The sequence below is a fragment of the Patagioenas fasciata genome, chromosome 3 (genome assembly GCF_037038585.1).
Source record: "Patagioenas fasciata isolate bPatFas1 chromosome 3, bPatFas1.hap1, whole genome shotgun sequence".
Classification (NCBI taxonomy): Eukaryota; Metazoa; Chordata; class Aves; order Columbiformes; family Columbidae; genus Patagioenas; species Patagioenas fasciata.
This window is the reverse complement of record NC_092522.1, coordinates 92,799,836-92,820,314: the sequence shown is the minus strand read 5'-3', so window position 1 is coordinate 92,820,314 and position 20,479 is coordinate 92,799,836. Positions and strand designations below refer to the sequence as shown.

The following is a 20,479-nucleotide window of genomic DNA, read 5'->3' as shown; positions in this document are numbered from 1 at the left end:
ATAAGAAAAAAAAAAAAAGACCCACAACAAAAAAAAAACCAACCCACACTCAAAACACTGGGTGTAACTGGCTGTACCAGCTGAAGTATAAACTCTATCAACAGAAAGACTCTTTTGCAAGGATAAGCAGCATTTATTTTGATTACTCAGCTGTATTAGCAAACTCTTTACAATGCAGATCAACTCCAATAAAGTTTATACAGGTCCCAGAATATCCTGCCTCCCTACAATGTCAGCATTTGCTGCAGAACTCACATCTAGAAGAAAAAAACAGCTCCCACGGCTGGCAAGCGAACTAAACCATGAAGATCAAATTGACTACATAGCAGTGGGTTATTACAACTTCAAAGATGAACTGGCCTCATCTCCGTGGGATGCTGAGTTAATACACTCTTGCTGGTGTCCCACTGCATATCTCCTGCAAGCAACACTGTTTTCCCTTCCAAAAATCAAATTCTCCCAGTAGCTTCTGCAATTAAAAAAATCTGCAGTATTTTAAACATATGCCAATGACTTAGACTAAAAATAGTTCATTTTGAAATGCATAAGAAAAAAACACCCTGCCCAGGTTGTATCCAGCTTTATATATAAATAGTTAAAAAATCATTTTACAAATAGCTGCCGCAGACCTCTCTGGATTCTATTTGAAAAGCTACAGCTACCAGTGTAAAATGCGCCCTTCAGCGTATGGCAGAGTGCATGGCATCTCATTTATACCATCGTGTTAGTCCTAGACTAAATATTCTGACTGTACCAATCAGGCGTATCTGCCAACGTGGTGGAAGTGCAAGGTTAGGAACTGTTAGGTCATTAATGGCTTGGTGATAGATCCCTTTCTGAATCAGTTTTACTATGTACATCACCATGATACCGCAGGGAGATACCAGTCACAAAAAGGAACTTCCAAAGCCAAACATTCTGTCCCTATAAACAAATACATAAATGACTACTGTCAACCTGAGGAAATTAGAGTTCAAATTCAAACACTTGATTACATTTGCATAGTTGTGAAAATTTATTAGTTACAGTGTAATGAAAATCATTTTTTTTGGTACAGGAAGAAGTAAAAACATACATTATATAGAAAAAAAAATCACAGCTTTAAAAACTGGCTTACATTGTTTAAAATTAGTAAATCTGGTTGTATTTCAAGGCATTGGACTTTAATACTTAATTTTATGCCAAACCATCACACAGTGCAAGAAATATTCTGGAAAAGTACAAATTCCATACAGCAGTCTTCAGAGTCTTTAGTCTCACAGAATCTCATGGTGGCAAAAAATGTGCTGAATATTTTTCTATTTAAACACAAAACATTGCTGTAGTTAATTTTTTTCTTTCTTTACATACTCGCTGTTACAAAAATATCAAATTGCGAATTTGACAGTGTATTCTACAAATAAATGCGCCATGGACAACAGGAATTGCAACTTTGGGACAGTTACTTTACAAAGTGTATTATAAAAATAAATTATACGGCAAACATCAAACAAAATCAAGCATGTGCCTTAGGCTTTGCAAATAAAAGTGAAATTCAGCTGGCAGAAAGACTGATTCTCTTTATGTACTTTCAAAATATCAGCAAAGCCCTTCATTCTTAAAGCTCTACCAAGAAAATATATATAAAATCTAATTGATGCAATAAATACTTCCATGACTAATCAGTAGCACAAGTGACCCTGGTGTTGATGGCGAAGAGCTGCGACAGTGACCCATCCGACTGGCAAGGCGAGTAGTGCACACAGCGCGTACAGCGGGAACTCATCTAGAGTTCATGCGTAACTGGTGAATGATGACACTCTCTAGAAGAAAAGAGAGCAAAACATGTGGTTTTATGCGACTGCAAGTACAAGTTACTTTAAAGAACAATTACAATGGCAGCGCAAAGCATTTTTCTTCTGGAAATGTCTCACAGACTTACACATTGGTTGACTGAAACTGTCCTGGCTAATGCTACGAAGGGAAACTAAACTAGTACCAGGCAAGGGCTCAGAGGCCCTCAGCTTCCACCTCCATATCAAGACCATCTTTTGGATCAAACCACAGGGACACCAAGGTTCCAGTCCCACACCAGAATGAGGTAGAAGAAGACTCAGAGTTGAGTTTCTTGTATCCTGTCTAAGCAAATGAATCATAAATCTCCTGTCAATTCTGAAATGGGGATGTGGACGAGGTATGGGGTAATTTCTCGTTTTTAATTTAAATTTGGCTTAGAAACTTAACAACTTAGAAACAAAATTCAGCAAGTCTGCTTGAATTTTGCCACTGACATTAATGGGGATAAATTCCAGTCACAGTATGCTGAACTATGTGTTGGTGTTGTCTTTGAAAGTCTAGGTTTAACTTTGCCCTGTGTGTAATGCAGGAGATCCCTGACGCTGATTCATGTCTGGACTCTGCTGAAATACTAATGACCCGGTCTTCTGTTCTCACACATATCTATATACAGTGCTCTCACAGGCAACTTTTTTAATATAACAATTTAGCTATCAATGACATTTTCATTTGAACAGGTGTATTTTATGCATTTCAAATAATGTAACGGTACCAATGCAAACTAGAAACATACAATAATACATTTTCAGAAATACTCAGTTTCTGATTTGAACTTATTTTTCTTAAGATTCCTTCTTAAGAGTCTGAAGTCTTCTCAAAATTTACACGACCAAATTAATAACACTAATTATATAATTATTCCCTTTTACATTTTTATTGACTTCTGCCTTTCTTTGCTTTTTAACTGATATCTGCAAGAGGTTTTATTAAGTTACATTTTTAAGAAAGAAAAATTGAAATGTTTTCCATGTGCTCAATGTCAGAACTCAGAACTTTGCCACTAGATGGCAGATTCCAATGATGCTTTTCACATGTGGTGAATCAGAAAAAGCAGGGCTAAGGCAACATTCGAGAAGATGTGTCAAGGTATATGAAATAACAGAATTTCCCAAGTAGAAAGTATTTCTTTTCCATATGACTCATCAATAACAAATGATTTTCAATAAATTACATATACCAGTTCTCCCAAATATGAGCAATTAATGTGAAAGAACCACAAACTACAGTAGGATTTTACCTTACAGCCAGTGCTCTTCTCTAACTTCAAACTCTTGCGGTATATGATGTAAAAAGCTGCTTAATATCAGATTGTAACCTCAGGCAAAGTCTCCTATTAACTTTGATGGGAGTCACTCAAACGCTATATGGAACTTTTTTTTTAAAATATTCACTATGCATATTATATATGAATATGGAGTTTAGATACAAAAATTCTAAAGACTAAATGGATAGCAGAAAAATATGCTCCCTGCAAAAACTCAGTCACTGAATGAACAGCAAAACTACAAAGGTTTCTGAATCAGTCTTCTTCCTACAGACCAAATATAACAATCAGGCAGAAAAGGAGAAATAATTAAAAAATCAAATAATTTCTACTCCTAGTGTTCATTTGTTCATTCATTTCTCACACACATAGATGTATATTCTTAGTTTGTTTATCAGTTTGTATTTGAAATGCTTATATATATATATAAATATAAATTAAACACACACACTCTGGTTAATAAAAGAGATGTCTAAGCAGCTATTAAGCTAAAATTATAGTAGGGCAGATTTTGTCAGAAGTCTGTTGGACCACTCCCTGTAGGGATATGATTATATCTGTAGGACAGGATTACATAAACTTTTCTAGGGTTATAGATGTGAATATTTCAAGGAGCTATGAATTCACTTAAATAAAACAATTTGTTGTAATGATAGGAAAAGAAAATGAAGATAATGTAAAGCTGTTAATTCTGCTTTCAGTCCCATTGTTGTAAATCAGAACTTCTCCGGGAAACACATCATTAATGGCTGGCCTATGGAAAATAGCAGTTCATATAATGAAGCACATCAACTGACATTTTAACATATGAAGTTTAATTTCTCCTTATAATATATACAAACAAATAACACCAGATAATACAAAAATGTATATACCACAGACAACACACACCCAAGCAAGAGAAGATAATTATACATCAGTATTTCTATTTTAAAAATCCTGAAAACAGTTTTTAAAGTGAAGAACCATTCATATCAGAGTGATTCATACCTGACTCTGAGACCTGATAGCTCTGCACCTGAGAATGGCTAACCGTGATTGCATCTTCCAAAAAGCCAAGTAAACGCAGTGTGTGGGGAGTAAGATTCAAAGTGAAGTTAACGTTTATAATGAGAAATGTTGCATATAGTTTTGCCTGAGAGAGCTCAGGAAAAATCAAGGGAAAGAGGATAACTCATACTGATGTAGCGGAGAAAAACATTCCCCTAAATGAAAGCAAGTTCGAAAGATGAGCTCACAGAAACTCCTGCCAGTAAACTACAGGTTTCTAAGCAACTCAGTGAAATTGGGCACTGATGTATGATGGGAACATATAATTGGTCAGAAGATTGTCTGTTGCAGCTTATGCCAAGCACCTGAAACCCAGCAGGACGGTAGCTTACTCCCTTTAAAGACATGCTCTTCCACATCTGATCAGAATTACTTAACATTCATATAAATATGGAGCAGGTTTTAAAAAGTGTAGCATATTTCAGGCAGTACCATATGACTTGGCATCCAATGGGCATGAATCAACATGTTAACGTGACTTTAGAGATTACTCACATGATGCTAATTACTATGTGCTGCAAGTGGTCTGAGGTGTTATGGGCACATTCAGGAGAGTCACAAAGTGTTACTTGTTTGGGTTTTTTTTGTTTTTTGTTTTTTAATCGCACTAATAGGTGTCATGAAAGGAAATAAAGGTGGGCAACATAAATCATAATCTCTGTTTTTCTTCTGTTATTTACTTGGCATGTTTACCAACCTGAGACAAATCTCCCAGGCATTTGGGCTGAGGTTCTGTGCTCCTTCATTTTCAGTCACACTTATTCAAATGTATTTCTCTGCTAATGACTACATTAGCAATACTCACATAAAACAGTAATGCAGGTGATGGGATCTAATCTAAGGAACACAGTGGAAAACTTACTAGGAACAAAATTTTGTATCACATCTGGAGAACTGAGGGTGCACCTTCTCAGTCCATATGTGCTGCTCACAAATGGGTTGACGTTTTTCCTGCTCTTCCACTCCTCCACCTTACTGCTTTCCTAAGCCATATGTTCCCATCCCTGGTCTTAAGTTATCACAACTGCTATATGGCCACTCAGCCAGCCAGAATGGGGCATCTCTCCAGCTGACATTGAAACCTACCAAAAATATGAAAATTGGTTCTCAGCCAGCTCAGTTCCTGATGAAGCACTGTAACTATCCTTAGTACTCTGAGTTGAGTGCCATTTTGCTACTGAAACAGTTCTTCCACTTCATTAAAACCAAACCAAACCAAAAATCAATACAGAGAAAAAGGTAAGAGAGAGAAAGCATGAGTATGAGTCATTCTGGATCATCATCTGGGCAGAGGAAGGTTTGTTCTCTGCATTGTAATCCAGTCATGTAGAATACACAAGAAACCCTGTAAATAAAGACCTTAATATTGTCCTGCGAAGTGGTGTATCAGAGTTGGACTCTTTGGTGCCTAGTAGAATCTGAGGTCTGAGCAAATCTTGTCCTTTTGGTATTTCTGACATCACTGCCTTGTGTTCTTTGACGTTGTATGAAGATGAGCTCATGCTACATTCTTCCACACAGTGGGGCACTGCTGAAGTCTTGCTCCTCTTCTCTGTCACCCTTTCCATTAAACTGGAGGAACTTCGTATTCTTATTGTGGAGACTCCTATTGCATTGTCAGATTTGGTTGAAATTGGTTGATGTGTTCAACGTTATTCATCAATCAAGGGCAGATGGAGAGATGGATGAATACAGGCACTTCATTTTATAAGCAATTTTTTCACAGAAGGCCAGGCTCAAACGCAGCCTTTGGAACAGGGACCAGAAGCCAGAGGCTCTCCCTTCTCCTTGTTCAATATCCTGAGCACTCAACCACTCTCTGCTTAGTGAATACTGAAGCCCTCCGTGCAGAATCTTTGCAGGAAGGAATAACACCACCTTCTTCCCCCTCAGCTGTCTGTTAGTGCCACTGGTGAACCTAGTTGGAGCTGACATGGATTTGAGTCTCCTCAGCTGCTGGTGAGAACAGGGACTCATCTCCTACCTTTGAAGAAAGATTTCAATCGAAAGCTTTTTAAAATAAGCAGCACTACCCCTACATTTGTGTGGTATTTTATCTATTAGGAGACATTTGTGATTCCACAATTACTTTAAAATAGTCACTGGTTTCCTGTGCCTTCCTCCTTTCTTTTTCTGGCCTGAGAGCCTGGAACTAAGCTATGTTAAACTAACCTTTATGGTTTTTGCCAGATTTCTCTTAGTTCAGATCAGTTCCCCAGTTAAGTTCAAACACTCGTGCCAGCTCAAGGGACAACCACATGGAAGTGAGGACTTTCTTGGCTGGAGGTGACAAAGACAGAACTACAGCTTTTGACTCCAGTGCGGGGTTACATCCTGACTTTAAGTGACCATGAAATTGTGGCTTGACTTAAAGTCTGTAGAGGAAATACAAGAATATCTAGATTACGCATCTTGATTAGGTTTAAAGGCTGCAGTGCTATTTAAGTCACAGCTGAAACACTGACTAAACAAAGGCAGTGGAAGAACTTCAAGAAGATCTTCAGGATGCCTCTGGGGGTTAGGAACTGTCTTTAGACTTCGTTGTCTAAATTGCCTTCTGGAGCTGACCTACTGAATGGAGAATCTTATTGCAGTCACTCAACATAACTGTCTTCAGATTCAGAGGAAATTCCAATATAATAGAGACAGTTATGCTTCAACTTTTAAGACTTCTGAACTATAGGCTTTCTTTTTTCTTCATCTTACCCTTATTCTAGTTTTAAGAAACAAGACTCTCAGGTCACTTAAAACAGATGTCAAAAATGATGAGTACAACTAAATACCTATTTTTAGCTAACAATTAAACCAGTTGCCTGATTCCAAGTTGTTTGGCTTCTGCTATGGAGCAGAAGTTTCTTTTTGTTGTGCTGCCCCTGGGAAAAACAACAGAATTCTTGGTCTGACCTGCCTGGAATTTCTTGAGTCCATCTCATGAAATCCTACGGACTCCACAAGAGTCATATCGAGCTTGAGCCTGCAGTTCTTGTTCATTTGTGCTAATGTGTGTCCTGGATTTCAGGTACTGTAAGGCTGGCTTGTTTCTTTAGGTGAATTAGTTTCTCAGATCTCAAGAAAAGCAATTTTTTCAACCATGGACACACAGAGAATTTTGCCTTGGATATAGCAACAGTTAACTAAGGAACTAAGTTTATTTGAAACAAGTATCTGAAAAAGAAGGCATGAGGCAGCTGTAGTTCATCACTGTATCAAGCCACATTAGCTTGGGGCTCATGTTCACAATATTATTTAAATGACTGTTTTGACCTGAAGACTTGCTTCAGTGCCAGTACTTAGAGTAAATATCCAGCAAAAAGCTCCTAATAATGTGTTTTCTTCAAATATCTGCTCAAAAGTCTATGTTACAATAAGAACAGTAAGATCTTGGCAACAATTTATCGACAAATTGAGGCTGTTAAGTGATAATAATTAATTAAGTGGATCTGATGTATTTCTGGCATAGTAACTCACATTGCTCGCTAATTCCAGTTTCCAAGTTTTATCTGAAATATTGGGAATAGAGTGTTATGAAAAATGCTGCTAATACAAATCTGATTTTCAGATGTCATATTAATCAGAACTTTAAAATTAAGAGGTACTGCAGTGCTACATGTGTAAAAATTGAAACCTACTTATTTTCTGATGTGGCCACAGCTTATACACAACAGACAAAATGTCCTTCATATGAATAATAAAATGCCAGCTTCACGCTGGGATAATGGCCATATCTGGATCTTAAATTGGAGAGCAATGCAAAGTGCAGACTGAAGACTAAACATTGCTTGGATTTAATAGAATTTTGCTGAACTTCTGGGGCAGATTCTTCCATCAAATCTCCTCTCCCAAACAGAAAGCCATTTAATATTTCAGCCACTGGTGCATTTTATTTTCTGTGAATTGTATTTCCTATTTATTGGTGGTCTTCCTGTCTTGCCTTCTGAAAGCTATTCCTAACCACTTGGTCCTTTACAGCTTGCTGTGGTGGTTGAGGTATTATATAAGCTTTAAAACCCACATTTATTGGTCTGCTCAGCTCCATCTCTTTTGGCTGTGACTTTTGTCTGTGGAAATGGATCGCTTAATGGAAATGCTCTTTAATAATTTTACTGTTATTAAATAAACCATCATAACAATCATCAGCATCCACACCATTTCCATGCTGGAACAACTCCTTAAAACATGCTTAAAAGTGCAAACATATAAATGAGGAAATCACAAAGAGGGAAGGAAAAATGATTCATCTCCATGGTATTGTGAGGTGATCTGTATTTAAGACAAATTATTTCAAATGACTGAGAATTGAGAGTAATTTCCATACTAAATCCTATCTCTTTCACTGTCTGTACCTGAGCTGTGCCTTTAGATAGCAATTTCTGCCACCAGCAGTCTGTGTTTATTTCCCCTCTAAGAAACAAGGATGCTTGGCAACTAAGGATTATATATAGCACAAGTCCATCCCATCAGGAAAACTGCAAATGTAGTGAACTCAATGGAGTGATTTGCTTCATAGCCTTTAGCAGTCTTTGGAGCAGGCACAAATGGACTGTATTGATTTTAGCCAGATCAATGTTTCTTAAGCTTTTTCTAAAGACTAAACACCCTTTGGCTCACTTGCCTTCATCTGACCCCTGAGCTGGCAGTAACCCAGTGTGTGTAAGTCAGAGACCTGGCTGTAACTACTATCTACAAGCCTTAACCCCCTTTGTAAGAAGTAACCTGCTGCTTACTACTGGTGCTGCCTAACACTGTGCAACCTCCCTACCCCTTGGAATTTTTAACTGCTTTAAGAAAGCAGCTCACCACTGAGAAACACTGATTTGGATGGGAGACTCCTAGATAGATGGCTGGTCACACAGTGCCCATCCTTTCTCCCTTCCCCTCCCTCCCAAACCTGAGGTATGAGCTCTCATTAAAAAAGGGCCCCAAGTGTGCTGTCTCCTGGCATTGCTTCCCTAGGACATGTGGCATCTCACAAAATGTGATCACAGGCAGTGTCCCATGCAGTGGCAAAGGTGGAAAGTGATCCGTTAAGGTGGAAGAGCTGGTTAAGGTAGAAGTGAATAAACCTCCTTCCATCTATTAAAAAGTGATCAAGTCTATCAATAAGAAACCCTGGGCTAGATTAATAACCTAGTGCAGTTGCCCCATCCTTACTTCCCAAGCTGAAAATTTTCCTGGCGCACTACTGATTTTTTGATGGCCAATTTTTTTTTTTAAGTTCAGTAAGAAAGCAAAAGGATGTTGTTACTTGAGTAGTCAGTGCACACACTTATTAGTTTGTTGTGAGTGATGGCTGCAGAACTCCATTAGTACGGGCAAACGTGAGGAACTACACAGACTGGGGTCTGACTTCCATGGTAGCAGTAAAACCTGCAGAACATACCCCCTGAGCCACCGCCATCAGCCCTGACCCCCGCCCAGGGAGGAAGAGCTGCTGGCTGAAGATTTCTTCAGTTCTATTTTCATAGACTGAGTCTCGGCACGAGGCTCGAATTTTGTCACATTTCCTGCTCCTGGGGCTGCCACTACTGGCTTTCCTGCTTTCATACCTTTTGACACAGGAATGCGGGTGGGTGCAGGTCTCAGGGATGACCCATCCTGTCCTGTCTGCAAAATAGAGAGACAGAGAGAATTTACACGAACAGAGGACTTTTTCTTCTCATTTATGTTCATCTTATACTTTTCATTGGCTCTTCATTTACCTCTCCAGCAACAATGTCCCAGATCATATTTACTGGCAAATTAATGTTCACCTTTGAAACCTGGCTGTAGTAAATGCTGCTACAGTAGGGCCAGAGGTACAAAGTCAGCATCAAACAAGTTTCCCACAGCTGAGGTCCAGTGTTTTGGATCAGGATATGATAGGGATGGGAATCCCTGCAAAATTCTAATTCCACAGCATGACACAGTGCAGGGTGGCCTGAGAGGCTACCAAAGCGCTGGCTTAGATGTCAGACAGGTACAATATTAGCATCTTGTACAGAGACTAGCACATGCCATCAAAAAAGTCTGGCCACGTGAGGCTAATGCTGAACCCAGACTAAGTGCCATATTTTCAGAGATGAGCAAGATTTCTCAGCACTATAGATAAAACTGAACTTTGCTTCCCAAAGTACGCTCAGGCCATGGCTGGGGCCTCTATTTTCTGCACTGGGAAGTGCAAGGGGCTGGGAGAAAGAGAGAGCAAAGATTTGGGTTTCCTTTTCGTGCAGCTCTAGAAGGAGGGACATGGGAGAGGGCTCTCCTCCTCCAAGCCCTACCCACAGCTTAGTGAACTCTGGTGAGGATGAAGCAGGCAGCCCAGTTTTCCAGGGACGCCTCAAAGCAGCGTAGTGATGGTCATTTTACTGTCTCTTCCAGTCTGCTGCCCTGGACAACAGCCTAACAAGCACATTTATCCTCAAGTTTGAGGACTTCAGAGTGAAAACAAAAAATAGAAACTGCCTCAGTGGCTGAGGACCCAAGCACACGACTGGCAGACCCAATATGGCTCCTACCAGGGATCTGTGCCCTTCTGGAGCACCAGCTGGGGGCCAGGCCGGATATCCTGTAGCTTCGAAAATGCCCATCAGTACATACGTCTAGGCAACTGAATCCCGCTGTGTCAGTGCACAAGGAGTACTTGCACAGGACAAAAAAGATCCAAAAGGGTCAACTGGTATTTTCTGTATCCATTGGCCAGATAATATTGCACATACTCTGCAAGGCCAAAACTGGAAGATACCCCTCATGGACCATGACCTAATGAAAATACCATGACAATTCTGAAAGGAAAATGTATTTTACCTTCTGCAGCATGCAATACAGAAATAAATGCTAATGGGCACAACTTCAGTGTCTCAGCTGAATTTCACATGTGACTTTTTTCTGTTCAGATAATGGACAAAGACTTTCATCTCACAAAAGAGAACACTTTTCATGAGATCCTGGAATCCTAGCTAGACCCATCTGCTAAATGACTAAATTCTACAACTTATGACATACAAGCAAAATAAAACTAAACTGCTGAAATAGGTTGAATTAGGGGATCATGTGGACTGCAATATGTATTTGCAAATTTACTTAAAAATGCTAATTACAAAATGCTCCATGAAGAAGCATTTTTCTCTCTCGAAGGATTTCCAGCCAGTAGCATCAGAGCCTTCTGTCTGCATCCTGAGTATTCAAAGGAAAACCATTCCTTAATCTTCTAAGAACAGTTCAAACCCACATGTGTACACCAAAAAAAAATCACAATTGGAAAACTTGAATGCTGTCTGCCTGGCAGGAAGGAAGCCATTTTCAATAACTAAAAGCAACATTTACAATAGCAGTCTAAAGGCTAATATGGAACTCACATGTAGATGTCAAAACAAGTTAGGCCCATACAATTCTGTAGGGCAAAACATGCAAATGCATTCCAGCAGCCTTGGAAAATATGTCAACATCCCAGGGAACCAAATGACAAACATCTTGTACTCCCTGAAAGAGCTCCACAGTGTGTAAACATGAGGCAATCAAATGAAGTAGCTGGAATCTCAGGCATTTCTTCAGCTTGATTCACATGTAAATTATTAACTAAGGATTTGGGTGCTTTCAAGTTACCCATTTCAAGCTTAAATCACTCAAAAGGACTTTGAAAAGCACTCTAACTTGCTTTAAATGTCTTAGTTGCCTTCCTTATGGCACACTAACATGTTGGTCATATGGAAGTTAATGCCTGCTTCACCGGCAGCTGCAAAAGCATTTTTTGTTGGCTAAGCCACCACAAATGGCACAAAGGTGGCTCTTCAGCAAGCAGTCCCCTTTGGGGAGAGTGACGGGGTACACAGGCAGGGGACACTCTCTGGTACGCATCTGTAGTGTCTATGGCAGAGAACCCACATGTCCTTCTGTCTCTCGGTCATTTCTTCCAAGAAGCAAGCTCTCAGCAATTCCCTCCAGCTCTGTTTGCAGGCTGCTGTCATCTGGTTGATACAGGAATGTGGCTCCAACCAGCACAACTCCAGGCAGCCAGCACAGAGTTCCCGAGATGTGGGACACGGAGTGATGCTGGCTGGCTGGCTCTGAGCTGGCAGTACGTGGTGCTGGAGCTACCCACGGGGGCCAGAGTGAGATTAGTATATACATTACTGAGAGTGAGATAAATAACATGCAGCCACTAAGCTGGTTAGGTCGATAATCAGCGCTCACTGCAGACACTGCAAGTATATTAAGCAGTGAGGTTGCAGTAAGGGTGGACAGTCCCATTAAAGGAAGAAAAGCAATTTGAATGTACAGAATACTTAGCATGTTTTTATGGTTTATAACAGATCCTGCTTAGTGCATTTTTTATTGATACACAAAATGAGTACTTTCGTGCACACGTTCACTTTTGGAATATTTTAATAACAAAGGCGCATTTTCAGCACTTGCTCCCAGTCATATCAGGGACCACCTTGCCCTGGATGGTAATGGTCCATTTCAGTGGTTAACACAGATATTTAGTGTAATTTTAATGCCCTGGGCTACTCAAGCTGTCTGCGCAGGGCTGGTAGATAAGACAGAGGACCCAAGGAGACCCACAACCTCTGATAAAGCAGCTGGAAGCTAGGTAAGCTACTTGACAGGACTTAAAATGACACTGAAGAAGTGGGTTTTAGCAACTGAAGGGTGGGACTTGAGACTAGTCAATACAGTCAGTGGAGCCCAGTGGATGATTTAGCTCACACTGACAGGAGCAGCATCTCTGCTGAATCAGCTTCAGTCTCCATGGGGCACAGGGCTCGGTGCTGACAAGGGGACTGATGACTGGGGACTGACTCAGTTCCCCTCACTGAGGCATGTTGTGCTATCTGAGGTATCCTGTCAGCTTCCCCTGCAGAAAGGTCCAGCTCCATGTCATACCTCCCAGTCTCATGCACAAGCCTCAGCTGCCACAGGGCATGCAAAGCACCATGCACCACTGTACCAGTGAGCGAGCTGACCCCTGAATCTTCAGTAACTCTAACAGAAGCTTAGAGCGTATATGGGGCACCTACAGAGAACTAAATTTAGATGCCGATCTCAGCCTTATAGCTTTAACGTGTGCCCAGCTAGCTCTGGCACCTTGCAGCCTTTTGGCCATGCCTGCTGCTTCGGGCACAGGATGCCCTGCGTGGTTGGTGCGGTGCCACCATGCTGGCTCTGCTGCAGCCGGGATTCCCTCTGCTCCCTGCAGATCTGCACGTCACCGCATTCACCGTGTACCCTGGCAGCATAAACAGCCAGCAGAGGATGCCAGGCTTGTAGGAGGTGGAGAGCACAGGGACGAAGTAATTACAGGACTGACACCCATCCTGGTAGCCAAAGATGATCAAAATTCACCAGTAATCCTATAGCCAAATGTAACGCCTAAATCAAAACACAGGATATAGGCATCACAGTTGTTCTTTTCCCAAAGAATATTTGCTTTTATTCTTTGGGTTTTTTAATGTAAACTATAAACTGTCCTGGAAACAGGGACTTAGGGTAATGTGCTAAGGCAAGACTAACAACCAGGCTACAGTTTCAGGCTCATTCTGGCCTGCATATTCTCTGGTCTCATTGTATGTAATTTTTCATTGTGCAGTGGTCCACCTGTGATTAAAAAAAATCATCTGCTAGGTCTGCTAGGGAAGTCTGAGTATTTTCCTGGGAGTGGGTTTGATTCTAATCAAGCTAAGGAGGACCAAACCAAATTTCTTCCACTTCTATGGTAATTACCCAAATCCATAGGCTATCATATAAAAGGCATTTACCAGCTTAGGGTTTGGTTGTTGGTTGTGTGTTTGTTTAATTAAAGTGGCAATGGTTCTGTTAAATGCTGAATTCAATCCAACTGGCCAAACAGCCTCCTGCCATGGAGGACCCTGTGGGACTGAGCCAGGCTGGGTGGCAGCGCTGGTGTGATGAGGCCAAGCTGCTCCATGGGCCAGCCCTGGGTTTCTGCAGCAGGCAGGACATAAGTGCCTCCAAAATATTTGGGTCCAATGAGTTCCAGTGCCGGTGGAGAAACAGTCACTGACTGTTTTATGGTTGATCAAGTACTCAAAAATCTCCCCAGTTTTCCTTCAGGTGGCTGTGTTCTTTGGGTCAGGGTTTCATTTTCTCTAAAATCAAAACTATTGCAGACTCAGAAGAGGCCTTGTATCAGGGAAATATAAATCTGTAGCTACTCTAGAGTGTATGTCAGTGTAAATCAACACAACCATAACACCCGTTAATCTGTGGGATTCATGGGATTCAAAAATCATGATGGTCCATCATGAAATCAGAGTCTCTGGTTTTGGGCTCACACATGCAGGAATAAGTACCATGGTACCAAGGTAACTTCACCTGCAGTACTGAACATAACCCTATAAATTCAAATTGAAAGAAGAGTTAAGTGTTTTCAAATATGAAAACAGTAACCACAAATTTGCTATAGCAACAGATGAGAGCTAGAAATTTGAGAATTTGTAGCTTGACACTGCATTGGTACACTCTACAAAGCATCTGTATGAGGAGAGTTAAGGAAGAAATTAAAGGCAGTGAACTAAGAAAACAGTATTGTATCAGTTTGTCTTCTTTGATTTTATTAACTTAACCCTCAGAATTATATCAGTGTTGGTTTCTTCTAGGGTTACTGAGTAAATGATCATGACTTGTTTTTTTCTGACTAGAGGTACTGAAATGCGTTTGTAAAGTAGTCATTTGCAAAACAGATGGTGAATATTCAGGGTTTTGGTTTTTTTTTTCAGAAGGGTAGGGAGGAGAAGGCACAGTTGGGCTTGTTCAAAGTTCCCTGCTTATCTGACTTGCGACCTTAAAAACAAAGGGAAGCATTACATAAAGTAAATCTTATGGCTGAACTATTTTCCTTACATCCCAAATCAGGGAGGATGAAGTGAAGAAAGAAGTCACTTTTTTAGCCAGATGACCGAAAAAACCAAAAAAGTTTTGTCAGACACGGTTCAGTGCATCATCACAGTAGAGACAGACATCTAGTAAAAAAGAATGAGAAACTCTTAAAAAAAGTTTTCCAAGCTTCTGAGAGGCAAAGGAGTTTGTAAATGAATTAATTCAAGACTTTTTTAAAAAATGAACAGCTGCTTCTAGTATGTAGGAAAACACTGTAAAGTATCTACAATATATTATATATACGTGGAGAGAAAAAGCACACACTTGTGCAATCCCAAGCAGATCTGTATGACAAACGCAAGTTTTCTTAAATCAGGGGGCTTAAATAGGAATGGCAGCCTCTCTCCAAAAGTGTAGAAGTGTATCTTAAATACAGCTTGACATTTCAGCTTGGAGATGCCTGAAGAGGCGTGTTGTAGGGGTCTGCAGGATCCTGAGCAGCACAGACAAACAAACAGGGGATGACTATTCAGTATTTGTCAGGATACAAGAAAGAAGGTGTAACCAATGAAGGTATTGCATAAAAGGTACCAAACAAAAGAGCATTTTTTCCAGAGCCCACAACCAAATTCACTGCCCCCTGATGTTGCGGAAGCAACAGTATAAATGAGTTCAAAAAGCAATTAGAAGAATAAATAGAAGAAAACTCTGCCACGGTCTATTAAACACAAAGATGTGGCTACAGGCCCTGGTCCAGAAAGAAATACCCACCTATTGCCAAAAACTGGGAACAGACGCTGGAAACATTACTGCACGTTTACCCACTTAAAATAATCTTCCCTTAAGCATCTGCTACAGGCTCTGCCTAGCTAAAAAAGCTTTCGGACTAATTCAATACTGCTGGTTCTGTATTTTGGTTAAATTCTTCTTTCCCAGGGTATTTCCAACTAAAACAATGCAAAATAGTAAACCTTGGTGGAGGACTATCAATAAATATTGTTCAGTGTGTTCAGAGACAGAGGTGAGAGACTGATTTAAGTAAGATTTTGTACAAAACAGAAGCCTGGAAGCCAACACAGAGGCACAGAGAGAAAGCAGGAAAAATATATTAGAAGAAGCACTATTGTCATGTGGTCCTAATAAAAGCTGAAAATTTCAGAGGAACAGAAAGAGCTTTAGTATTTACTGGCCAAAAGAGACCTGAGGCTGTAAGCAATGATACCACATCTGGCTATTTATTCCTCTGGAGTTCAGTATTAATTGAATGACAAATATAATGGGATTATACCAAAGAAATACCAGCCTGCATGCTTGGACTCTAAAGACCTGCCAGCCAGGCCAAAAATCATTATGGCTATTTTCAGAAATCAGAAATTGCATTCACCAAAAATAAAAATAGTTTCCTGCTCTGTCATCTCCATCATTCTTTGACACTGCCTCTCACTTGCAATTTTACAGGATTTACATAATTTTCAGTAACTTTGCAGGGATTTCTTTCCAAAGTTACTCCTTTGGGAGGCAGTGCCAAAAGTACATTAGCATCCACCATTGGTACAAAAATATCCAATTCTGCCAAATTGTGATTTTATAGTTAGGTTCGTATTTGAAACAAATGTAGGGAAGTCAAGAGTTTCTCCTCACCCCACCCATTCTTTCTGGTGTCTCAAACTCAAGCTTTGGTTTCCCTCCTCACCATGAAGACTACAGATTAAGACTATGCTGCTTACCACTGATTGTGTTCCTCGTGTGGAAGATGTCGTAACAGGCGTTATAGTGATAGTGCTTGTCACCTTACTTGCAGCAGGTCGTGAGGACAGGTTGTTCCGGGGTGATCGAAGGACGGTACCGGTCACAACTTCTTTTTCTGCTGCTATGTTGACTGGTCTGACTGTTATCACAGGACTCGCACCATCAGGTGCGGCACTGGGAGAGCGTTTAAACTGGGAACCCAAGTGGATGTGGATTTTGTTGTCTTCTGTCGTAATAATGTTGGCGTTGGCGTTGTACTTGCGGATTGGAGTCGGGACGGTTTGTTTTTCTGGTGTTACTTTGAAGACAGCCCTTCCCATGGTCATATCTTGTGACTGCGGAGTGACAGAGATTTCTGACGGTGCTGCAGATGTTGATACTGTCATGATCTGAATTGGTGATGTAGGTCTGTCGGCGAAGGGTGCTCTCCCTCCTTCTGGGGACTTTTCCCTGGAGAATGTTGTTATAGTGACTGGAGACATAGAACGATCTGAGCCCAGGGGACTTTCACTGCCTTTCCCTTTTTGGGGCATAACGTTTGGAGAAGGAATGATGGTTATTCGTGGCTTCTGATTTCCCAAAGTAGGAATGACAGTGGTACTTGAAAAAAACTCCTCCGAGGTTGGACTGGTTATCTCCAAAGTAGCTGTGCTGTTTTCATGGTCCGGTGTCACCCGAATATGAAGAGGCTGACCCTGCTTTGGTGAAAGGACAACCTCTCCAGGATGCGCTGGACTGCCATGGGTTCGGGCTCCTTTATCAGGAGTCGCCTGAGCCCCAGTTTCCCTCTTTCTCATCCACGGTATCCAGGATTTCCTCATCGCAAGTTCATTTGCTGCCGGAGGATATCTCTCGAGCACTGAAGAGCGCTCCATGGGTTTTTTCAGACCTACCTGCCGCAGATTGCTCATTATGTGATTCTCTTCCTGGAAGGATTTCCTTATAAACACTGCTGGAGTTTCTTCTTCTGCTGCTTCACTGCTCACAGCATCTGTTTGCACACCGGTGGACGTCACAGGAACATCAACCATTCTACGTCCATTTATACTGGGCCTCAAAGCACGGCTGTAACGCTTGGAAAGCTCCAGCTCTCTTGTCAGGTTCAGAACTTCCTGCCCCATGCTCTTGTTTTTATTTTCTTCTTCCATAAACCTTTGCTGCAGAATCGAATAATCGACTTGGAGCTGAGAAAGCTGGTCTTCTTTGTTCATCAACTCATGGATTTTTTCCTTAAGAGCTTGAACTTCTGCTGTCAAATCTCTGCTTTTGGCCTCTTCCAGACGAAACCTATGCCTCAACTCTGCCTCCTGGCTCACTGCTTCACCTTTTTCGATTGCCTTGGTTTTGGCAATCTGGAGCTTCATCTCCTCCAGCTGTTGAGAAAGAAAGTTAGCTTTATCCTGCTCAGTCCTAAATTTCTGCTCTAGCTGATCATATTCATCTTCTGTCTTCATCAAATCTCCTTCAACCACTTCCAATTGTTTGAGACGTTTCTTCAGTCTTTCAATTTCAACAGTAAGTTCTTTAATCTTGTTGTCCTCATGACAACCATGCTCTGATCCTTTCCTGCTTCGACCTCTTGTAATTTCTCTTTCCACTTCCTCCATACCATCAATTCTCTTCTTTAACAGGTCAACTCTACAGCTTAGTTCTGAGGATTTTTCTTCTTCACTTCTCAATTTACCTATTAACTCATCCCTTTCCTTTGTCAAACTAGACACTTTTTCCTCCATTTCAGATTTCAGTTTCAAAAATTTCTTACTTTCTTCTATCAGTTTCTCTGTTACATCCATAACTTTCCCTTGTTCAACTTTAAAATTCCTGTTCAGACTTTCAACCTTTTTTTCCTCCTGTTTGATTTTTTCCACCATATTTTTTCGTTCATCAACCAACATTACAGTAAATGACTTCAGCTTTGTCAGGTCATCTTTTAAGCTTATTTCAGCCTTTTCCAACTTGCTTTCTGATGCCTCAAGATCTTTCACTCGAGTCTTTACCACTTCCAACTCATTTATTAAATCCTTAGTCAAATTCTTTTCTCTCTCCAAGTTTAAGTGTAGCTGAGAGCATTCAGATTTACTTCTACTGAAAGCCTCTTCCAGCTTCTCTAGTTCTGACATTCTTTTCTGCAATTTTTCCACTTCAAGTTTCAACTCTTTGCTATGATGCTCTTCCTCTTGCAGCTTATTTTTCAGCTCTTTACACTGGGATTCAGTTTTTGTGATCTCTTCGTCTTTCCCCTCCATTTCAAGCACACGCTTGCGGAGGTTTTCCACTTCTGCCATTAAGCTAGAGTTCCCACATTCCCCTTTTGCTATTTTATCTCTTAGTTCTTGAAGTTCTTCCTCAGCTTTTTGAAGATTTTTGTTAGTCTCTTCTAGCTCCTCTATTCTGCGACTCAGCCCCACTAGCTTAAGCCTTAGCTGTCTATTATGTGACTCTTGGTTAGCCAGTTTAGCAGTCATCTCCTCATGTTCTTGAGAAAATGATGATGTTTTCAGTTCAAGTTCTGCCTCTAACTTCATCAGTTTTTGTCCATCTTCTTTTGTTTTTGCACTAATAATTTTCAGTTTTTCTTCTTCTTCCTTTAGTTTTTGATTTAAGTCCTGTATCTTCTGGCTTTGTTGACCAAGTTGTTCAATATGCATTTGTCTCTCATCCACCAGCATGAGTGCAAATGATTTGAGCTTGACTAGTTCTTCTCTTAGTTTATTGAGTCTCTTTGTATGTTCCTTCTCCTTCCGGGCTTGATAGATCTTCTCCTGCTCAAGAAGTTTCTTCAACCTAAAACAAGTTAGAAGAGATATATTGAGTGAAAAAAAAAAAAAAAAAAGTTTTTGGTGTATTTCTCCATTTCTTAAATCACCTTCATTTTATCTTTTTTTTTTTTTTATTAATAACCTAGGTAGTCCTTCAAGAAATAATTACCCATTACAGTTACATTCCCAAACCAAATATTTTAAATTACAAAAGTTAACTGAAATCTATATAAAATCATCTAGAAATCTGAAAAGCAGTGAAATTATATACATGTATAGGTAACAAATACGTCAGGCTTTCATTCCTTTACATTTATTTCTCTGATAGGATGATGTTGGTAAAAGCATACAATATCCCAAAAGGACAGGGTATATCTACTCACCAATCCATTTATACCAAACCTGTTTTACAAGGTGGATTCCTCCTTATGTCTTGCATACACAAAAATGGGTAAAAAGATAAAAAATGAAAAATAACTGCTATACGCAGCAATACACAAACGGATCAATCCTGGTTATATATAAACCAGCAACACAGATCACATTTGCACACAACTTAGAACCATCTTGGCATCACAGGCATAAGAAATTAGCAGGAAGATAAATTTGGCAGTACAGTGACTATTATGTTTAAAAGTTTCTTCTTCCAGGCACATTTCCATTTACAATAGAGGATTTAGTGGACTGCAAGGATCAGACTAATCAAACCTTTGGCTACGGCTAACCTCAGCTGGAAAATGCTCTTCTTTTATATAGTCTGCAAAGCTGCATTTTCAAACAATAAAAAAGCTCATGATACACAGATTATGTGTATCTTCTGAAAGATAATAAAGACCTATCTTTTCCAGCCTTACCCATGCAACATTTCAATGAAGAAATTACTAGTAATGTAAGTATTTTGTATCTGTGATTTATATTCAGGATATGTTGACATCATCACAGGAAGGTCCTGCACATATTGTAAGCACAGATTTATGAGGATTGTGATCCTCAACTGACAAAGAGG

The 20,479-nt window shown here is 40.2% G+C and overlaps 1 protein-coding gene across 14 annotated transcripts in view; it reads right to left on the bottom strand.

The window, feature by feature from the left end:
* Window positions 1-112: 112 nt before the first annotated feature.
* The window catches only part of FILIP1 (filamin A interacting protein 1), a 126,992-nt gene continuing 106,625 nt past the window's right edge, over window positions 113-20,479 (bottom strand). For 9 of the 14 annotated variants that reach the window (XM_071806852.1, XM_071806857.1, XM_071806853.1 and 6 more), the window contains 3 exons: window positions 16,693-19,498; window positions 9,697-9,754; window positions 3,894-5,756 (listed from right to left, as the gene is read on the bottom strand). In XM_071806852.1, the coding sequence (XP_071662953.1) occupies window positions 5,473-5,756; window positions 9,697-9,754; window positions 16,693-19,498 (3,148 nt within the window). In that variant the 3' untranslated portion in view covers window positions 3,894-5,472. Of the gene's footprint in view, window positions 1,803-3,893; window positions 6,526-9,530; window positions 9,755-16,692; window positions 19,499-20,479 lie in introns of those variants that run through there. The other 5 variants (XM_071806859.1, XM_071806858.1, XM_071806860.1 and 2 more) reach the window with 5 other exon arrangements.